A 19,647-nucleotide genomic window follows, 5' to 3' on the forward strand; every position below is an offset into this window, starting at 1 on the left:
GTAATGAGAAAAAAGGGGATACTCGATCGTGATTTTTTATTAAAAAAATGAATTTTTACCTATTAACGATGTTTTTGAGGACCCCGTTGAGGTAATAACCGTCGTTAACGTGGCAGCAGCACGGAGCAGGAGGTTTATGGGGGTTGGGTGGTAAGCAGCATGGGCAGGAGCAGCTGCCTTCACCCTGGCCGCGACTCTTGGTGACGGCGTGACGCAATTCGCGCATCAATTGATCGAGGTCGCCGGTGCCGGGCCCGGTCAACCTGAGGACGATGACGCTGATGTTGTCCTCGGCTCCGTAGGCTTGAGCCAAGTCCTGGAGTCGTTTGGCGGCCAAAACCGGGCTGGCCTCGGCTCTGGCTTCTCTGACGGCTTCCTGGACGCTGAGAACTTCCCACAACCGTCGATTTGCGATGATGACGAATTCGTCGTCGTCCTCGAGGTTAACCTCCTCGACGGTTGGGTCCGGAACAACGAGGGGAAACATGGCAGCGTTGCCGAGTTGATTTTTCACCAAAACGTTCTTCCTCGTTGGCGCGAGGACCAGCGGTCCCGCTGCTCGACACAAAACTGCCTTCGCTTCCCCCGACGCAGCCACCTTTAAGCTGTACTTTCTTGATGTCCTTGGATAACCCTGGACCGATGGGATCCTCGTGATGTGCACGAGCGTCGCATCGGTTCCGTACTTCTGACCGTTCTCCTTGAGCTCCCGATGAGCCGACAACAAAGTGTACTTGAGATAATCCTTCGACGTTTCTCTTATCGTACGCTCCTCCAATAACAATCGCGGTATCATTTCCTGCAAGGCACTCGGCGCTTCCTGGTTCGTTCCACCGTCGAATATCCCGAAAACACCCTCGACGTTGCAAAACGTTGGCATCCGCAACTGAGACACGTACAGGCTGTCAAAAGTCACACCATTTTCTTGGTTATTTGTGTTTTTCACCGATCGACGAACTTCATTTTAGAAGGAAATATAATTGGAGCAGAGTCAGAGAAAAATATTTTATATTCTGACGTGCCACTGAAAGTTGACAAAAAAATATACGATGAGAAAATCTTTTACGTTTCTCTGCTGCCAGCAGTTTCAGAAAAACCCAATCTCCAGGGCTGATCCAGTCCCTTCTCCGATCTCACGATTTCTTGCTGATGCGGATGTGAAGGCAGACTCGCTCTGTTCTGGCCGGAAACGTCGACCAGCGAAACCGGCCGCTGGGAACGGTAGACTTGAAATTGTCTTGGGTCAACGTGGAGTCTGGTGTTGCAGGAAATATCGAGAAATTGTAACTGAGGAGGCACTAGACTTGCCAAGTTTATTCGGTCCAGTTGATTGTGTGCTAGATCTAAAACCTTTTCGATTCGAAAAAACATTATTCGCTTGTCAACTTCTCTTGGGCCAGAAACGACAGAAACAATTCGAACATTGCGGCAATGAACTTTCAGCTCTGATCGAGAATCGAGAGAAGTTAGGATTTTTTTTTTTCATATTCTACTGTGCAATCTTGAACGTCGTTCGTTCTTACCATTAATGACTTAGATTTGTTGAAAGTGGGACAAGTCAAGAGCCGATTTGAATGAACTCTGAGGACACGCAAATGCTGCAAATTGGCGACGTTGTCTGGAAGATATTGGAGTCGATTCCCAGACATGACTAATTCCTCGAGATCCGACCATGCAGCGATACAACTACGAATGAAAATTTCAATATAAACAATAGTGAAGCCGCTAACGAATCTACAGAATTAATCCCAATGGATTTTTTTTTCTAATCATCAAAGTTTAATGTTCGAAAAATAAATGAATATTGAGATAGTGATATTTATGCCAAGTCGTTGACAAAGCAATTTTGGGTTTTCACCTCTCTGGGAGAGTGTCCAAAACGTTGTACGCGAGATGCAGTACCCTGAGAGCCGGGAGCTTTGCGAGAGCATCGAGAGCTGCGTCGGTCAAACAATTTCCGGTGAGATAAAGTTTTTCGAGGGTATGACGACTCGAACGACTTTTGCAGCCTTCGTCACTGTAGGGAAGCTCCGATAACCGATTGTTGGAGAGGTTCAAAACTTTCATGCTGAAAAAAGAAATTGACGAAATCATTTTTTGGCGTGCGCACCAACACGAATGAGCAATAAACCAATAACTGAAAAGGACGAGTTGAGAGTCAGGAATTTTTCATACTCCGTTGAAAAGTTGTTGATCCTAAGGAATTAGAAATTCATTTACCGTTCCGTGTTCGCGAAAAAGCTGGTCGGTAACGCAGTGAGCGCGTTGCCCTGGAGAGTGAGATGAACGATGTTGAGTGGGTTTCGTGGGGGTGGCAGTGCCTGTAATCTGTTGTGGGGAAGGTGAAGAACCTCCAGTCTCGACGGTTGGGACAGCAGTCGGTCCGGAAGTGCGGTAAGGGCATTGTGAGAGGCAAAAAGGGCTCGCAGCACTGGCAGATCCGGTATCCATTCTGGCAGAGCTTCCAACGAATTGCTGGAGAGATGAGAATTCACAAAAATTCACGAAATTAGATTTTCGTGTAATTTAGAAAAAAATCGTGAACTTTTATTCACTTTTCTTGAATTTATTCAACAGATTTCGATCGAGTTTACTCACTAAGAAACATCGAGATGCTCGAGATTCATCGGGGCCGGTTCGATGATCAGTTTCTTCAGTTCTGAAAGTAACGTTCGTTGAAAAATCGATTGAATCGAAATTTTTATGGGACGAAGCATGCAAATTTTTTCGACATTCTTTATGGAGAAAAAAAAGAAGTTTCGGCTGCTTTATCGTAATGAATCAAATCAAATTTGAATCAGTCACGACGAATACTGAATACTTTCGAATTAAAAATCTTGATTGATTTTTTTAACGAGTAAAGAATTGTTTATTGGATCTGTCACTCACTGTTATTGCCGGCTATAAGGGAGACGAGATTTCGGCCGCACAAAGTCAATTCCGTTAGCGCGTTTCGAGCACAACGCGCACTCTGCAATCCCTGCAGTGCACTGACGTCCAATTTCTCAATACTGTTTTCGCTCACGTCAAGATGAGTGAGATTCTGTTTGACACCGAACATACAATCAATCGGGTGTTGGACATTCGAAAACGTGTAATCTCGGGAATATTTAATGCTGAATACGTTCCGAGCGTTCGATAACAATTACTAAAACTTTTTTCATTTTCAACTTACACCGTAATTGCCAAGGATTATGCTTCCCTTTAACTGATTATTCCTCAAATTAACTTTGTGCAAGTTGTTCTGAGTGTTTTTGTCCTCTTTACAGTTTTTTCCATGCTCCGCCTTCGAGAGAACATCCTGAAAACCAATAAGTCAATTTGTTTAATCTCGTTACCTGGCATATTTTATCATGAATCGATCATAAAGTTTGATACGCCATTTACTTTTTAATCATCATTTTTTTATGTCCTTCATTCTTTTTATATCTCATCGAATCACCAACATTTCAAAAGTCAAGGGATTGCGATGAAATTCAAATTAATTCAATGAGTATGCGACGTTGATTATTTTTAAATGTAAATTTAAATGTAAAAATTTTATCAATGAAAAGAAACCATTCAATGATTGATTCCCGAGATCCTTCTCCGTAATTCGAATGATTTAAATTCATTATCAACTAAATATTATGTAATACGGTTTCAAAAATATTTGATATTATTAAATTTCGAAATTTCTCGTGCTAGACTATAAAGCAAAGCGTGAACTTCATTTCGGATCTATATTGAACCAATGTCATGAACATTACGGGTATGTAATCGAATCGAAAATGATGATTCGTATTTGTGGATACTCGAGCGATCGATCGGTCGTGAGAAGAGCAATTAATGCGATTTCTAGCTTAAATTCGTCAATGAATTTCATAGCGATCGATCGAACGAATTCTTTAATTTATTGCAGTGAATAGATATGACGTGCGATAATGACTTACCGTAAGAGCGAGAGCTCGCATGTTGAGAAAGCAGGGAAGTGCTGTTATCAGATTATCGGCCAGCGACAAAACTTTCAGATTTTGCAAGCGCCCCACTCCTTCCGAAACTCTCTCGATGACATTCCGGTCCAAAATCAACTCTCTGAGGCTGTAAAAATATTTTATTTTTCTTTCAATTCCGAGCGTATATGCGTTGTCTAATTATGACTTTTTTCTTCAATACTCGAGTGTATTATAAAATGTTTCTTATAAAATTGGCTTCGTACCGGTGCGAACGAAACTGACTTCTTACGTATTCGAAATCGCTATTGCGAGTCTCTACACTCCCTCATTTGTTTTCCCTTCGAAGTTGTGAGAACTCATATGTATATACGAAATACGAAACCAGTGAAGCTAGAAGGTTTGGAAAGGCTCGAGACTCACCCACCGGATGTACCGGTGCCGTGAAAGCTTCGAATTAAAGTGAAAATCACTATTTTGCAGTTGCCTTTTATTGTTTCTTACGTCGTCGGTTGAAATTTCGTACAACCGTCATCATTCCAACGGTTCAAGCGTGTTTAACGGAGAATGAATTTTTTTATTTATTATTTAGAAGTAGATATTTCATATAGTGCACGAGTGTATTTATGGTTACTATTTTTTTCGAACTCTTCGAATGTATCGATGAAAAATACAATAAAAAATAACTCTTTCATGTGGACCTTCATTAGAGGGAATTGAGGGAAATGCAATGTGTCAACTTAGAATCAAATCACAGTTGAGAGTTTCGGGGCCTCGGAACTCAAAGCAGTGTTTGATTCGTGGGAATTAATTGAACGAAGTTATTAGAAACGACTAGAGCAGTGTTGCTTTCAGTTAAAACAGAGATGTCACATGTTTTTTGGGGCTTGTTTGACAAACATGTAAAGAGCAGTCGAAGGTTGAATTTCAGTGTGCGAAAAATTTCGGTTGAGAACTGAATAATCGTCGCATATTCACCGTTTGTCGTGTCGCAAAAACCGGGTTTGTTTTGTTCCGCGAGTCCATGCAGAGGCACTTTTGTTCGGTGCGAACTGGCAGGCGGTGAATTTTAAAAAACTGATATTTAGATACGTTAGGATCGAAGATTTTGTTTGGGTTGCACCGAGAAATCACAACGGGACTTATTTGTATCTCTTCGAAGTTGTAAAAGGGAACTCGGGACGTAAACTGTCGAAGAGGAGCGCGGAAGCGTGGCGACGACTCGAGCAGTCCAGTGCGGTGCACTCGTCGAGATTCGCGCCGAAGAACTGAGAGTATTTCGTGTCCGAAGACTGAGGTAGCCTCCAAATGTTACGAGACTCGAAGAACACGATGGAACGAACGGAAGAAATGTGTTTCTCGTATATTCCGAGTCCCATCCCTCCCTCCATATTATTTCCAAGCGCCTATCGCGAATGACTGACCACTCTGACGTAACACAAAAGAAATTACGGACGCCACCGCACAACCACGAGAAGTTCAGGGACCACTAAATGTATTCTTATTTCAAGCTTCCAATTAATTTCGTACCTTTCGTTTTTCCAATCACTTTTATACATGAGCTAACCTCAACAAATTCTGATTTATTTCATTTTTCAAACGACGACATTTCGAAAGGTTCGTTAGCAACTAGGTTAGGTTTTTTTTCTCGAAAGCTAACTAAAAAAGCTGTCGCTAGGGATCGCTGGTGTCGTCCGCCATTTTGTTTTCACAAATTCCATGGCTTCCTCTACGATAGGCAGATTCCACCATATTACCACGGAAAAATGTACATTTGTAATCGTGCTTCGTCGTGAGCTGTGTGTAGAAAAGCTGGTTGAGTAATTCAATAAATATTTGCCACTGTTCCGAGGCATCCTGCGAGGTGAGTTTTTGAAAGCCCACGTTATTATTTAATTGTAATAAAAAGGGCGAAAATCGAGGTAGCACAATTAGCCAAATGCCCTCGACGGCAAATCTGTTTTTCTTTATTCACGGACTCCAGGATTAATTTTGTGAATAATTAAAATATGATTCCAACGCGGTAGGCCAAATCCCGACCCAATGATCGCGCGTAATTGGGTTTTATCTCCATTATTTATTTTAAGCAAAGTGAATGAAAAAATGAAGAATCCAATGAAATATTCAACGCAAATGGAATGTAATGAAAAATCGTAAATGCAATTATTTTCACTTTATATTGATCAATCGAATTGGATAATTCAATAAATCTTGAAAATCCAATATTATATGGGATCTCATTTTTTAGTAACAACCAATATGCTGGACAAAATTTGGAACAGTTTCGAATTCGAGCCGTGATTCGATAATAATTTTAAAGTAACACAATTCAAGTTAGAATCGGTGATTATTTTATTTTGGCAATTCTGTATATACGAACGTTGTAATTCGTTGGAGCAATAAGTTGGAAATTTCGATGCCGGATTCTTTAGAAAAAAAAGAGGTTCGTTGAGAATTTTTTTCTCAGAGTCCAGTCCGTGTGTGAATGCGATTCGAGCCTTCGCAGTCGTGGAAAGGTTTCTTCGCAGTAGGTTCAAGTCCGCTGATCCCGAACTCGGTTTACTACGCTCCGGTAAACGTGCTCGGTCGAGAGGTGAGATGCGATACTCTTTTTCACCACAAATAACGAGACTTTTTTGACGAACGAATTTATAGCGATCCCCTTGCTCGGCTCGGCCCGTTTGATATTTTCGTTGATCGCGCTAAACTTCGCAAGCGAATGTCGCGTTCGGGATCGATTGCGACGCTTATTTTTCTTGTTCCACAATAACTTCGATACCACCGGAAATGAATCGTTGTCCGTGACGTAGGGAACGCCCACGGCGCAGCAAACCATCGCAAGAAATTATTTTGTCGAGGGCTCGCTCATTTTTTATTCAATCTCGTATAAAAAATACGCAGTTGAATCGAGGTCGAGCCGAGGATCGAATATGAAAAAAAATTTTCAAAATCGAGCTACAATCGCGATGGGCCAGAGAGCAAACGGAAATAATAACGAAAATAAAATTTCGACTCTTCGCACCGTTTTTCTTGTCAGTATCGAGCTTTCTCATCCTGCTTCGATCGATCCGTTTTATTGACAAAAGTGAAGTTCACCCAAGCGATTCCCACAGCAGTCGTTAGTTTCTTTAAAAATAAAAATGCTAAGTGGGCTGGATAATGATCGTTGGCCATTGTGAGGGCCGGCAAAGCATATCGTACGCTTCATAAACTTCGCGGTTTCGATCCAATACGACGAGATATGAGAGTGAAATCGATAATTAGAGTGACAGTGAAAGGAGAAAATCGCTGTATTTTCGTCTCTTTTATGAGATGCTTCGAAGGCGAAAGAGCCAAAAAGACAAAAAAGGAGAAAAAACCACTTTATTCGTAACTTAATAAAAAAGTATTTTGCAAAACGGAAACGCTTCGTTCCCCCGACCGCTGCCTTTTGCTCCCGCATATATAATAACGCTCTTTCCCAACTCCGTGTCCGTGCTCGATGCGCTAAGAAACAACTTGCGAAAATCGCGATGCTCGAGCACGAGCCTCGATCCTCGAAAGATTGAAGAAAAATAGGAGAGTGCGCGCGAGCGTTTCTTGGCTTCGAGTCTGTCCTGCAAGAAAGTCGCGATTCCGGCGGGCCGGCTCGCGGACTTGCGCCCTTCTTCCTGTCACCTCCTCGATAGACGAGCGTACGGCTGGCTAATGCACGCTCGACCCGCGATAATGTGCACTAGTCCGTGGATTCCGGTGGCCTTTATACGTCTGTGGCGTGTACGACTAAATCTCGTGCGCGTCTTGCTTCGTCTTCGTACGCGGCGAAGGTGCATTAATTGCATTTATTTCGCTCGTTGAAGCTTCGTCGTATCGCGATATTTTTATTCCTCTCGTAATCATCGTGACATTTCGATAATTTACACTTTTCCCGACATTTTTAGCCCGAGCTTATTCACTCCCGAAAAATCGGGCCTCTCAATCCCTTTTCCTCATTTTCCCATCGTTACTCGTGCTTCAATCCTACCAATATTTGTACCTATTTTTTCACCAAAATTTCGATCCATTTCCCGTCCGCGGAATCAATTTTTCAGCTTTACCGAGCTGTCAAATGATGCTGAAGTTTCCAACGTTGGAGTCCAACGAAATGATCTAAAAAATTGTTCAATAATTCCAGCAATTTTCCAATTTATTTCCTGCCGAATTTATACTTCGTAGTTTTTCAATCTACACAATTATGATTCGTGAAATAAAAAACTGATGGATGTATCATTTTGTTTTCATTCATTTCGTTGAACTCCAACGTTGGAAACTTCAGTGTCGTAGCTGTCAAACCGTACTCTTTCCTTCCTCGTTTCCTCGCACGCCAACGATTTGTGTTCTTACAATAAATAATAAATAAAAACAATAATATAATAATTATTAAAATAATTAAAATAAAAAACTGTTTGATTTTATCGCCTCTCGAACCACCACAGCTGAGGATGAAAGTTCGGACGAAAATAATCGGTTCGTAAATACCCGAAAGTGGACAACAACACGGAGAGAAAAAAATAGTAAGAATTACTATGCTGCCATGGTATTGTGGTTCTATATCGCCCATTTTTAAGGTTTTTACCAAAAATATTCTAATTTCCAAGTAAATTATGAACGAAAATTTTTAAATTGCGTATTTTGCTGTGACAAAGGTTTAAACTGTGCTATTTTTTCCTAACATAGTTCACCAAGGAAACGTTGTAAAATTTATGTTGACTCGATGATGAACCGTCAAGTAGAATTATTATGCCGTTTTGCTATACTTAGTACTGTTTTCACAATTTAAATTTACAGTTGAACATAGTGAAATTTGAGGAGCTCGAACACAAGCGTCGATCATACGCCAAAGTCTTTAGAAATTTACTATTGGTAAATAACAGAATTTCATTCGCGATTGTACGATAATGTTGGGATCTGACATGGAGGCGTGGCCTAAAATTAAAATGGCGCAGATGAGGGTGCAATCGTATGGGCTAAGCCCGTGTATGGTTAGGCTCACCGTGTAAATATAGCATTAGTTATAAATATTTGGGATAAATAATGGTAGTTTTAACAAAAAGTGATATTTATGGATGGTCCGGTTCAATTCCTAGACATTAAAACTTCTTTTATTTTCTTTTTCTATTTTATTTTTATCATTTTTTGGATTATTCGCGAGGTGTAAACACACCTACTCTCATTTTTGTTTAATTTTGCGCAAAAACACTAATGTTAAGAGGATGGATCAGTCGGTATATCGCAACCATGAGTGCGAGAGAGATAGTTGCAAATTTCGAAATTGAAATTCTTTGACAAAGTTTGACCGATTAAAAAAAGGCTCTGTCAGTCGATTTTTGCCATCGTTCTGCGTAGGCTGACAGAGCCTTTTTTTAATCAATCAAACTGTGTCAAAGAATTTCGATTTCGAAAATTCCAAGTGAGGTTAGTCGACTGATCCATACTCTTAATTGATATATATCAATGAGCAATGCACCCTGATTATAGTTGGAAAATTCAACACCAGATATGTCTCACGAATTTTGTCAGACCCCATAATACCGGTATACGTGTGTACCGATGTATTTATTTTGACATCACTCATCAATTTTTACCGAGTCGCTTCACCAAAAATGTTCGTATGAATGTTGCTATGTACGTTCGTAAGAATTAATAAATATTACCGATATAGAACCCTACTTCTATGGCACCATAGTAGTTTTTAGTGAAATTTTCTCTCCCGGAATGAACTCGAAATAGTGAAGCGATCCGAGATCTAAATTTAATTCTCCTCAAGATCGTTGCTCCCGATCTATCGTCGGTCGAGCTCCAACCGGTTGCATTTGGGTTATTTTTTATGAAACCTCCAATGAGTATGCAGGTCAAACGGGTAGGAACGTAAAAAGTACGGAGGCGAGTGGAGCGGAGATCGGTTGTTGGTCGCTCGTCTCCTCGAAACTCGCACTCTCGGTGTTCACAGCGTAGTTCCTCCCGCGGCAGGTTCTACACGCGGGTTTGCGAGCGTGTTTAAGTGCGCCGAAGTATTGAAGGAGGATTTCGCTCGGGCGTATATCTCTTTATGCGCGCAGGGGGAACGCGGGTGTGCGCAACGCCCGAATTGACTTTTTGGGAAAAGTTTTGGAAACTTGAGTAATCCGCGCTTCGCGGCGGGCTCGTAATTAAGACGAGGACTCTTCAAGACGGAGAGGGCTTTTACAGCTTTTACACCGGGCCGGATCACGGACGACGCTTCCGCTGCGGATGCTCGGGGGAAAGTTTTTCCCTCTATTTTGCAACGACGCTGCTTCGTTCAACTCGGAGACTTTGTCCGCGCGGAGAATCGTCCCTCGATTCCATCGATTTCGCTCGCCTCAAGGCCGATTAAAAGAACACGCGTGCTCTTGGGAGAGCGAGTGCAAGTTTGAAAATGAATTTTCAAAGGGGAGCGCACCGGGGAGCCGGGGCTCGCAATCTCCGAGTCAACGGGGCAAAAGTATCGGAAGGAGGGGGCGTCGGGGCAGGACAATATTATACCACTGCGATCTGGCCATTTGTGTACATAAGAAACGTCGTGGCACGTTCGTATACAAGCGGAACGAAACGACGCGCGGCTTTGGATATGAGAAAACTTTGCTCGCTTCACTTTCATTGCAACGAGGAGAAATCAAGTTATCAAACATTTTCCAGCACGACTGTAAATATGAGGCGGTGGCGAACAGCCCACGGGGATTGTACTCGCTTCAACTATTTTCCGGATGGCCTCGTTCCACGTGCGATCCCGAATCCAATGAGACAGAAACTCGACAAAAAACTGATCATCGCGACCGAAATGAATATTCTACGAAACTTATTTCCCGGTGCGTGACCGCGATCGGAGCGAGAATTCGAAGCCGGATCGCGGTCACCTGGAAACGCGACTTTTCACCGCGAAAATATTCCCATTCGTTGAGTTTGCTACCGTCAGAATTCTTAAAGTTACCATCCCACGTTCAAACGGTAATGGAACAGAGTGAATCCGAGCGAAATCAAAATGAATTTACTCCGTGGCAAGCGAAATAAAACTCCGCAGTCGCTTCGCATTGAGCATCGAACCCTTGATTTTTGCGCAGCATCCAAAAAACGACTGCTCGTTCGCCTCATCGGTTTCCGCGTCACAAAATGTTGCTTCGATCCCGAATTCCTCGCTTATTAAAACGAGGAGACGAAACGCATCGAGAGAGAAGCTGATGAAAAAAGTTTCTTCTCAATTTCAAAACCTCCAAGGGAATCGACTTGGACAATTCTTTAAGGTAATTCTATCGCCAGGCTTAGTTCATAAGATTTAAAAAAAAAAATTTTATGCTGTACTTAAACCTTTAATAAAGGGCTGTGTAAAATTTCAAGGTCGCTTATCGACCTAATTTCAGAGAAATTAATTATTAAAATTGGTGGTTTTCGTGAAGGAATTTCAAAACAGCATACAAAAACCTAACTTCCGGTTGCTACAAAAATCCATAAAATTCTGGAAAAAACTGCAATTCGTATACTTAACACTTGTAGTAATCCAATACTCCCAAAAAAAGTTGCCCTTATCGGCCTATTTTTTACGGAATATTAAGTTTAATTTGAACTTTCGGCATTGGATTTCCTACGACTCGCTATGATAAAGAGACGTGACAGTAAGGCATCAGCTGAGCGTAGTCCTAACCTTAATTTGACAGATCAGCAGAAAAGAGGTAAACACTCACGAGTGGTCGAGTAGAAAAAGACGGAGAGAACCGGTGTTGCCAAACGTAAACCTTGGAATACTACGCGAATCGTTGGACTAACTTTTTTTTAATTTTTATAATTCAGTACGAACATTTATTTAAAGGATTACATATGGAAAATTTTACTTATAAGAAATAATTTTTTTCCATGTGTCAATAATATTAATTACTACAAGTCTCAACTATTAGCAGTGGTATGACTAGACTGAAGCGATAGAATTACCTTAAGGCCTCACTTGCAGCGGGCGAAAAAAGTGGTTTTCTTGATTTTTTTTCGACAAGAAAATAAATGTTTATTGAAAACTGCGAACGTCATTTATTAGTACATGCGTTCATGTCCAGCTGCATTGCAGTATAGCGCTTTTTTTTGAGCATCACTTGCGGTGGACATAACTAAAAAACTATTGATCCGATCCATTCGAAATTTATATAATTTATTTATTATAGTAATAGCTTGGGCCTGGACGAAGGATTCGTAAAAATTTTGATATAAAAAAAACTGGGGACAGTTTTAACAAAAAAATCATTTCTGGAGGTGCTGAATTTTCGGTTTTTTGTTACGAATTTTTTCCCAACAAAATACGAAATCCCTCGTCCAGGCCCTAGCCATTTTTACAATAAACAAGTGGTATAAATTTCGTATGAATCGGATTAATAGTGTTTTAGTAATCGTGTCCACCGCAAAGGTATTTTACAAAAAAGACGATTCAGTCGAAATTCGTGACAATATTTTTCAGAGATCGTGCTCGAAGAATATCTAATAAAAGAAATTTTGATTTTTCCCCCCATCACAACTGTGTTAAGGAGTTTCGGTACAGGCGATGCAATGTTGCCATGCTAAACCATGCTAAAAAAATAAAAAATTTCAAAAAGTTGAGAATTTTATAAAATTTGGTGAACATATTCTTTAGTGCCAAATTTGACAATACAAATTTTTAAAGATTTTTCTTCTACACAATTATCGAGTAATTGATCACTGAAGTTAACGTGTAAAAGCATAGCGTTTTACTCGATAACTAAGCAGAAGAAAATTTTGAAAAAATTTGTGTTTTCGCGCTTGATGTTGAAGAACATTGTCACCAAATTTGATCAATTTCTTAATATTTAGACTTCTGTACCGAAACTCCTTAAGGCCTTAAGGATTTACGATAAAACGATTGCGGAGGATTCGAATGAAAAATTAGGAAAAATTAATGAAAATGTAGTCTTGAACGAATGAGTCATTCCGATCGAATCAGCATCGTTTGTCTGTTTGAACGTGAATTTTATAGTTTGATAGAACGAATGTATTCACAGTCGTCTTGTACAAATGGACAATGAAAGGGCAACTTTTCATTATTACACGAGCCTCTCCGCTGCGGGGTTTGATTTATCGACGGAGTTATTCCACCAAGATATATTTCCATGCTCGATAATATATATAGATAAATAGATGAGCGGACCGCAGATAACGTACAAGCAGTCGCACACACATACATTCGTCGAGGCGAATACACACACGTGCGCGCTAGAACGCGATTTTATCCTCTCTATATTACGGCAATGCGGATGAGCGAATGCTATCGCTGCTATAATTCATCGCCCACCTTATTCCTACTAATCACGCGCCTGCTCCAAATTAACGCGGCTCTGCTATTTGACGTTGCGACTCACTACCCATTTGGGTCGCTTTTTATTATTATTCGACCCCCTCCCCCTCATTTTTTTCTTTTACCCTGATTTATTAGACGAATGTGATTTACGATTTTCGTCGATCGATTTTCTCCTCAGCCTGTGCGGACTTCCGGGGCGAACTTCTTCGGAGCCGATCGTCTGTTCGTTGTTGAATCACTTTCCGGTTGCTCGTGGATCGAGCTCCGTTTTCCGTAGAATAATGTCGAGGGAGGTTCGAACTTGCTCGGGTTTTAGTTGACGAATCATCAACTTTGATTTATTATGATAAATGTGATCGAGAATTTTCGCAATTCACTTTCAATCGAAGTGCTCCAGACTTCGGTGCGACTTTGGAACGTTCCCGCGGACTTTTCGAGCACCTCGACGATCGCGGTCGAGGACTAAAATCGGAGAATTAATGGCGTCGATGAACGTGCTAAATTTTTCGCTCAATTTGGAAATCTCGTGGCCGATTTCATCGAATTTAGGAAAACGCTGAAGCCACGAATCCCTCGCGCGTTCGTTAATTGCTGTCAGCGTTCTATATTCGTACGCGCTCATTTAATAAATTCGTACAGTCTTTCAGTACGATATTAGGAATCACGCGTATTTTGGAGAGCTTCGAACGTGTATTACGGAACTCGAAAGTGCAACGGAGCGCGTGATCCAACCGACGAAAATAGCTTTAATTATGGCTTCTATCTCGTTAGTATTGTATAATTACTATCAATTAATTTGCAGCTGGGAAAACGTCGGGGGAAGCCCGTGTGTTTCGAATAATGCGTAAATACGATTTTACGCTACGAATGATTGCCGCTCGCCAGAATTCTACGCTTTGTAGCCTGCCATCTATCAATAACAATTGGTTTAACAACGTACGCGGTACGTTCGTCCTTTTTGAAATTCATTGTCCCTTCGGTGGGATCCAACAGCGCTGTTTTCGTTCGCTTGTTTCATTGAAATTCGTCGCAGCTCGAAATTCGCCTTGTTCCTTGTCAAAATCCATCGAAGCTCGTTCCAGATGAAGATTTTTCAATTCCTTTTTCGCTCTGAGCTTTGCCTCCTTCCATCACGACTTATTCGCCGCTATTTTCCGAATTTCATTTCAGTCGCATTTTTTTATGAATGAAAAAAGCGAATTGGTTGGAGGAACTGGATGATGAGATTTGACGGGACGAACGGAGGGCTCGATCGCGAGGATTTTTCGTGAACGAAAATCGGACAAAGTTCGATGGAAAGATACTTTTTCTCGGTCGTGTGATCAAGCCGAATGGTGTTTAATCCCTCACGTGTAAATACGAGTTCGTTGAGAGCTCCCACGTCACTGCGAACTCCATACTTATTTTTAGTTCCGCAACTGAAATCTTGACTTTCGCCGGGAGTTTTCGTTAAATCTACTGCACGAAAGGAATCTCCCGTGAAAAGTTTTAATGGGAACGATTCGCGGCGGAAGAAAACTCGGCTCGGACACAAACGTACGAGCATTTAAAAAAACTAACGTACACGAACTCGCTCCGAGCGAGAAACTATCGACTATAAACTCACTTGACTAGTCGATCGATGTCGGCAGGCACTTCTGCGATTCTGTTGTCCGATAAGTCCAGTGTGGTCAGTAATCCAACTTTGAAAATCTCTCTCGGAACAGATTTCAAAGCGTTGCATCCTATTCGCACTTTCCGGAGGTGCGGAAACCTATAATCACCGGAAAATCAACTTAATTACTTTCCCAAACTATTGCAGAGTGATCCGTTTGAGTGAGGATAAAATGTTAGAATGAATAAAAATTCGAACAGCTGAGTTTATAAACTTCGAATGAAAATATGGAGACAGATGAATTCGACCAGAGCTTTGAATTTCGAGAATGAATGAAGTGGAAACTTCAGGGTTCGAGGCACGTTTACGTCGAAAATAGAGTTTAACAATCGCCCGTAGAACGAGGACTGAAATATCGATTTTCCGAAAATTCGACTATCACTCTTTCCATTCATAAATTACTACAATCGGCAATACTTTGAATATTCATAATTTTGAAAATATAATAACGAAAGATTAAATATTACTGAGGCTGAAATACTGAAACGCCCAAAAGTCGAAGGATCAAAATGGCGAAACGGGTGATCTACGATTTCGAACATCGTCATTTTGACTTTCGCCTCTTCGAGCCATCGCTATTCCGCATATCCAAGTTCGAGAAGTTTCGAAGAATTCGAAAATATCAATTTTTTACATTCGTGTGGTCTGTTAAAATTTCATTCGAAATGAAAACTATATCGAAATATATATTTTTGAGTAAATGCGAATTCAAAAAAGGAATTTTCGATTAAACACGTAATTTGCTGAATAGTCGATCGGGAATAAGAATTTCGAATTACTTATTTTTCTCCAACGTGATATTACAACTTTAAAAAATTTTCAATATCGACCGTTCTACGATTCGTTATTCGACATTTGGAGCTTGCACTATCACAGTTTTCCAATCTCAACTGAACCAACCTTTCCAAGATGTCTAAATTGGCGTCATCATTGCCGAGTTGGTTGCCGCTCAGCAATATTTCTTCGATTGCTGAGAAGGCCAAAATGCTGTCAGGAATTCTCATCAATCCACTTTTGTTGAGGTCCAGTTGTTTCGGTGACTCGGACGTTTGAGTGGCCTGAAAAAAAACCAGAATTTCTGAAGTGCATTCTCGAGGGAAAGCCTGCAATCGATGACGCGCGAATTTTGAAAATCTGGTAAAAAATTGGAGAAAAGAAGACGTAATTCGATGCGAGAATTGCGTTCACCTCGTTCTCCAACGAATCGGTGTCCATCGTGTCCTTGCTGACAACAAATTTCTTCATGACTATTAATTCGAGGGTTCGCAATATTCCACGAGAGTAGCGCGACGTCTCGCCGGTTCAAGGCGCTCGGAAAGCGAGTTATTGCCGATACACGCGTTCGCTGAGTTTCCACCGTTAACGTTCATTCTCTGTTTCGTTATTAATCGGGAATGATACGTCGCTTTATAAGCTGCAATTAATCTCGAAGGCGATAAGTTGCTTTGACGTCTGTAAGGGAACAACGAAGCAATTTTGCTTGATAACCGATCGGCGGAATTCGTCAAAAGAACATTAGAAACGAAAGCCGCGAAGGGAGCGGGCGTCCGCGTGTACAATTTTTCTCATAATCTTCAACATTTTTCTTCCAGCCCTTAAGCTCGGAAAAAGCCAACGGATTTCTGACTCTGAGCTTACCGCCGGGTTATACACACGAGTTTAATGGCGATAAAGCGTCCACCGAGAACGAGCAGGGAATAGACTTATTGTTGCTACTTTGCCACGGACTTAAACTCTTGCGTATCGTTCCGAGCCCATTTCCTCCGATTTCCTATCCTCGAGTAAGGGGGGGAAATTCCTCGATATTTCCTCGAGGGGTCAGGAGCACTGCTGGGAACAAGACCGTTCAAAATCGAATGAAATTTGAGTTGAAAAAGGGGGTGAGGTTCAATATGTCGAATAACTGAATTGTAGAACGGTCGATATTTCGAAATTTTAAAAGTTGTGATATCAGTTTGGAGAAAAATAAGTTATTCGAAATTCTTATTCCCGATCAACTATTCAGCAGATTGCGCGTTTAATCAAAAATTCCTTCTTTGAATTCATATTTATCCGAAAATATATATTTCGATAGTTTTCATTTCGAATGCAATTTTAACAGACCATCCGAATGTCAAAAGTTCATATTTTCGAATTCAAAATGGACAGTAATTGTTTTACAGACAGACCAGAATATAGAGTAGCAAAAAATCGAAAGTGAATTTTTCGAGCCTATAAAACTTGGATATGCAGAATAGCGATGGCTCGAAAAGGCGAAAGTCAAAATGGCGATGTTTAAAATGGGAGATCACCGGTCTGAGTAAGTGAGTGGTGAGACGCGTGTATTTGGAGCTCTGCTGCATTTCTTTATTTTGATCGATCGACTTTCTAACGTTTCGTTATTTTGACTGTTCGACTTTTTGGTGTTTCAGTATTTCGACCTCAGTAATATTTCGTATTTCGTTATTATATTTTCAAAATTGTGAATTTTCACAGTATCGCTGACTGTAGTAATTTATGAATCGAAAGAGTGATAGTCGAATTTTCGAAAAATCGATATTTTAATCATCGTCCTATGGGCGCGATTGTTACATTCTATTTTCGATGTAAACGTTCTTCGAACCTTGCAGTTTCTGCTTTATTTATTTTCGGCATTCAAAGCTCTAGTCGAATCTATCCGTCTCCATATTATCATTCGAAGTTTATAAATTCGAGATTTTAGCTGTTCGAAATTTTAGTCATTCCAACATTTGATCCCCACCCGAAAAAGGAGCGTCATTCCCTCGGCTGTACTTTCCGAATGATTGAAAAATACGAGAACGAAAAGTGATGCATCGAAATGCACATTTTCTGCGGACTCAACTTCGTCCCTATTCCCGTTTAATTAGTGCAAAAATTCTTTCGTCACACGAAGGCTGCGCACGGAGTGATAAAACGTCGCGTTAATTGAGCGAGAAATCATCAACGCGTTCGTTCATTGTTGGCGAGCGGTGCTTTTTAATTAATTTCATACGCGCATCGAGCGAACATTGTTTTGTATTCATTAAACGGTTATCCGCTGCTTTTCATTCGAGGGATGAGTGATTGGTTCGATTATCAAATAGCGGAGTCGTCCAAATTCGAAACAGCACGCGAATGTTCGCTATAATTCTGCTCTCGCGGTTGGGATAAATTAAAAAAAAAAAAAAAAAAAAAAAACAATTTGCTACCCGGATATCGAGAATTTTAAAGCTTCACGTTTCTCCGGGCTGATTCGTCGATCGTCGGTCGGAACTTTACTCCCAAAATTGTCGAACGTCACTCGGTAGCTCTCCAGTCGAAAATTCACGTGTCAAATGAGCTTCTTCGATGCCCGTCGTTCCGTAATTTTCTCAAAACGGCTTGGTATCATCGACGAGGGCAAGTTTATAAGGGAAATGATGTAAATCGAGAGGTAAAATTGAGCCGGAAGGTCGGTGCGCTGATTCGGTGCTCCTCCAAGTTGAGAGCATTTCGGGTGATAGCACGTGACGTAGTATCGGGCGCGGGAATAAGGAGAAGACAGTTTGAAAACTTGGTAAAGTAACGCTCCGGAACGGGGTCTACTGCCTTATCCCAGTTACTAGATACATGGAAAGGTGAGCTAGAAAACTCGGTAAGCGTGGCTAGTGTGCAAAGGGACTTCTCGGGGCAGATATACGAGCAACAATAAATTGTATCACCGTCTCTGAAAGTTTCCAGAAACCCGAGAGGAGGCAGGGCGTTCCCAGCCCTCCCATTTCTTCCTCTCTCCTTGCTTTTGGGTATTATCGTGGGCTCGTGGGCCAGGCAAAAACTGTTGTAATAAGCGATACGCGCGAGGCTAAATCTGTACACTCGCGGCTTGTTTTATCGAGTCGTTTGCCGGGGGTCCGGATGCTTCGGTGACTATTTTACCGGCGTAGGAGGCAGCTCTCGGGGAATCGAATCGAGACGGTCTTTTTGCGACCCATTGAAAGTGCCGGTCGTCCGCTCTTTCTGTGGAGCACTTCGCCGTCGCGTGCATTGGCTACTTCTCGTTGCTCCAATGTCCGATGCTTCAAATCATGCTGAATCGATGTTCTTCGGGTCGATCACGCACTCGCAAATCCAATCGAATGGAACCGTTCGAGCTGTCGACTCGAAACCGTCGATGTGCGCAAGCGATTCGCTGGGAATTTGGAAAACGATTTTTCAGCGGCGGAGACAACACGAAAATTTGATGCTCTCGTGAAAAAGCTGTGGAGAACATTGCGAAATGAACGAGTTTCTACGCTAACGAACGATTGAGATCTTTTGCGCGAACGTTCGCGCAAAGCAGGAAGGGAAAACAGAGGAGCTCTTCGGTCGTCTCGCTTTAACCATCTGTCACACGCTTCGCTAACGAAACTTCAATTCGATATACGCACAGAGGAGTCCTATATTTATGCTGTATATGCGGGACGCTGATAAGGGCAAAAAATATATTCGAGAGAGAGTGGGAGATGCTGAATTCGACTCGGATGGGGACAATCTAACGATCTTTCCAGAACGCTGGTAGATCGGATTGTCCAGGAAACAAATGAGTTTTCTATTTAAAGCGGTGGCGAAGGAAGTGTACGGTGAAAGCATTCAGATTCCCCGAAAAGATCTTCTCGATCGTCTCGCCCTGATATCGAGCGAGAAACGAGTGTTTGCTTCATCGTACTCCTCCAATTAGGAGCAAGTGAACTTGAGTGTCGGCAAAAACTTTCGTTTTCGCGGGGTGATCGATTGAT

General features: G+C 41.5%; 2 protein-coding genes across 2 annotated transcripts in view; one reads left to right on the forward strand and one right to left on the reverse strand.

Annotated features, from left to right (window-relative positions):
* Phlpp (PH domain leucine-rich repeat protein phosphatase) overlaps positions 1 to 19,647 on the reverse strand; it is a 74,324-nt gene that overhangs the window by 1,521 nt on the left and 53,156 nt on the right. The window contains exons 6-16 of the mRNA XM_043419259.1: positions 15,815 to 15,972; positions 14,867 to 15,013; positions 3,933 to 4,080; positions 3,176 to 3,301; positions 2,890 to 3,043; positions 2,599 to 2,659; positions 2,221 to 2,475; positions 1,859 to 2,068; positions 1,524 to 1,686; positions 1,067 to 1,350; positions 60 to 902 (exon numbers count right to left, since the gene is read on the reverse strand). Coding sequence (XP_043275194.1) covers positions 60 to 902; positions 1,067 to 1,350; positions 1,524 to 1,686; positions 1,859 to 2,068; positions 2,221 to 2,475; positions 2,599 to 2,659; positions 2,890 to 3,043; positions 3,176 to 3,301; positions 3,933 to 4,080; positions 14,867 to 15,013; positions 15,815 to 15,972 — 2,549 coding nt within the window. The remainder of the gene's footprint in view (positions 1 to 59; positions 903 to 1,066; positions 1,351 to 1,523; positions 1,687 to 1,858; positions 2,069 to 2,220; positions 2,476 to 2,598; positions 2,660 to 2,889; positions 3,044 to 3,175; positions 3,302 to 3,932; positions 4,081 to 14,866; positions 15,014 to 15,814; positions 15,973 to 19,647) is intronic.
* The window catches only part of LOC122410782 (telomerase reverse transcriptase-like), a 100,827-nt gene continuing 86,861 nt past the window's right edge, over positions 5,682 to 19,647 (forward strand). Inside the window, exon 1 of the mRNA XM_043419211.1 lies at positions 5,682 to 5,796. The gene's annotated coding sequence lies outside the window, so the exon portion shown is untranslated. The remainder of the gene's footprint in view (positions 5,797 to 19,647) is intronic.

Source organism: Venturia canescens, chromosome 5 (genome assembly GCF_019457755.1).
Source record: "Venturia canescens isolate UGA chromosome 5, ASM1945775v1, whole genome shotgun sequence".
NCBI lineage: Eukaryota > Metazoa > Arthropoda > Insecta > Hymenoptera > Ichneumonidae > Venturia > Venturia canescens.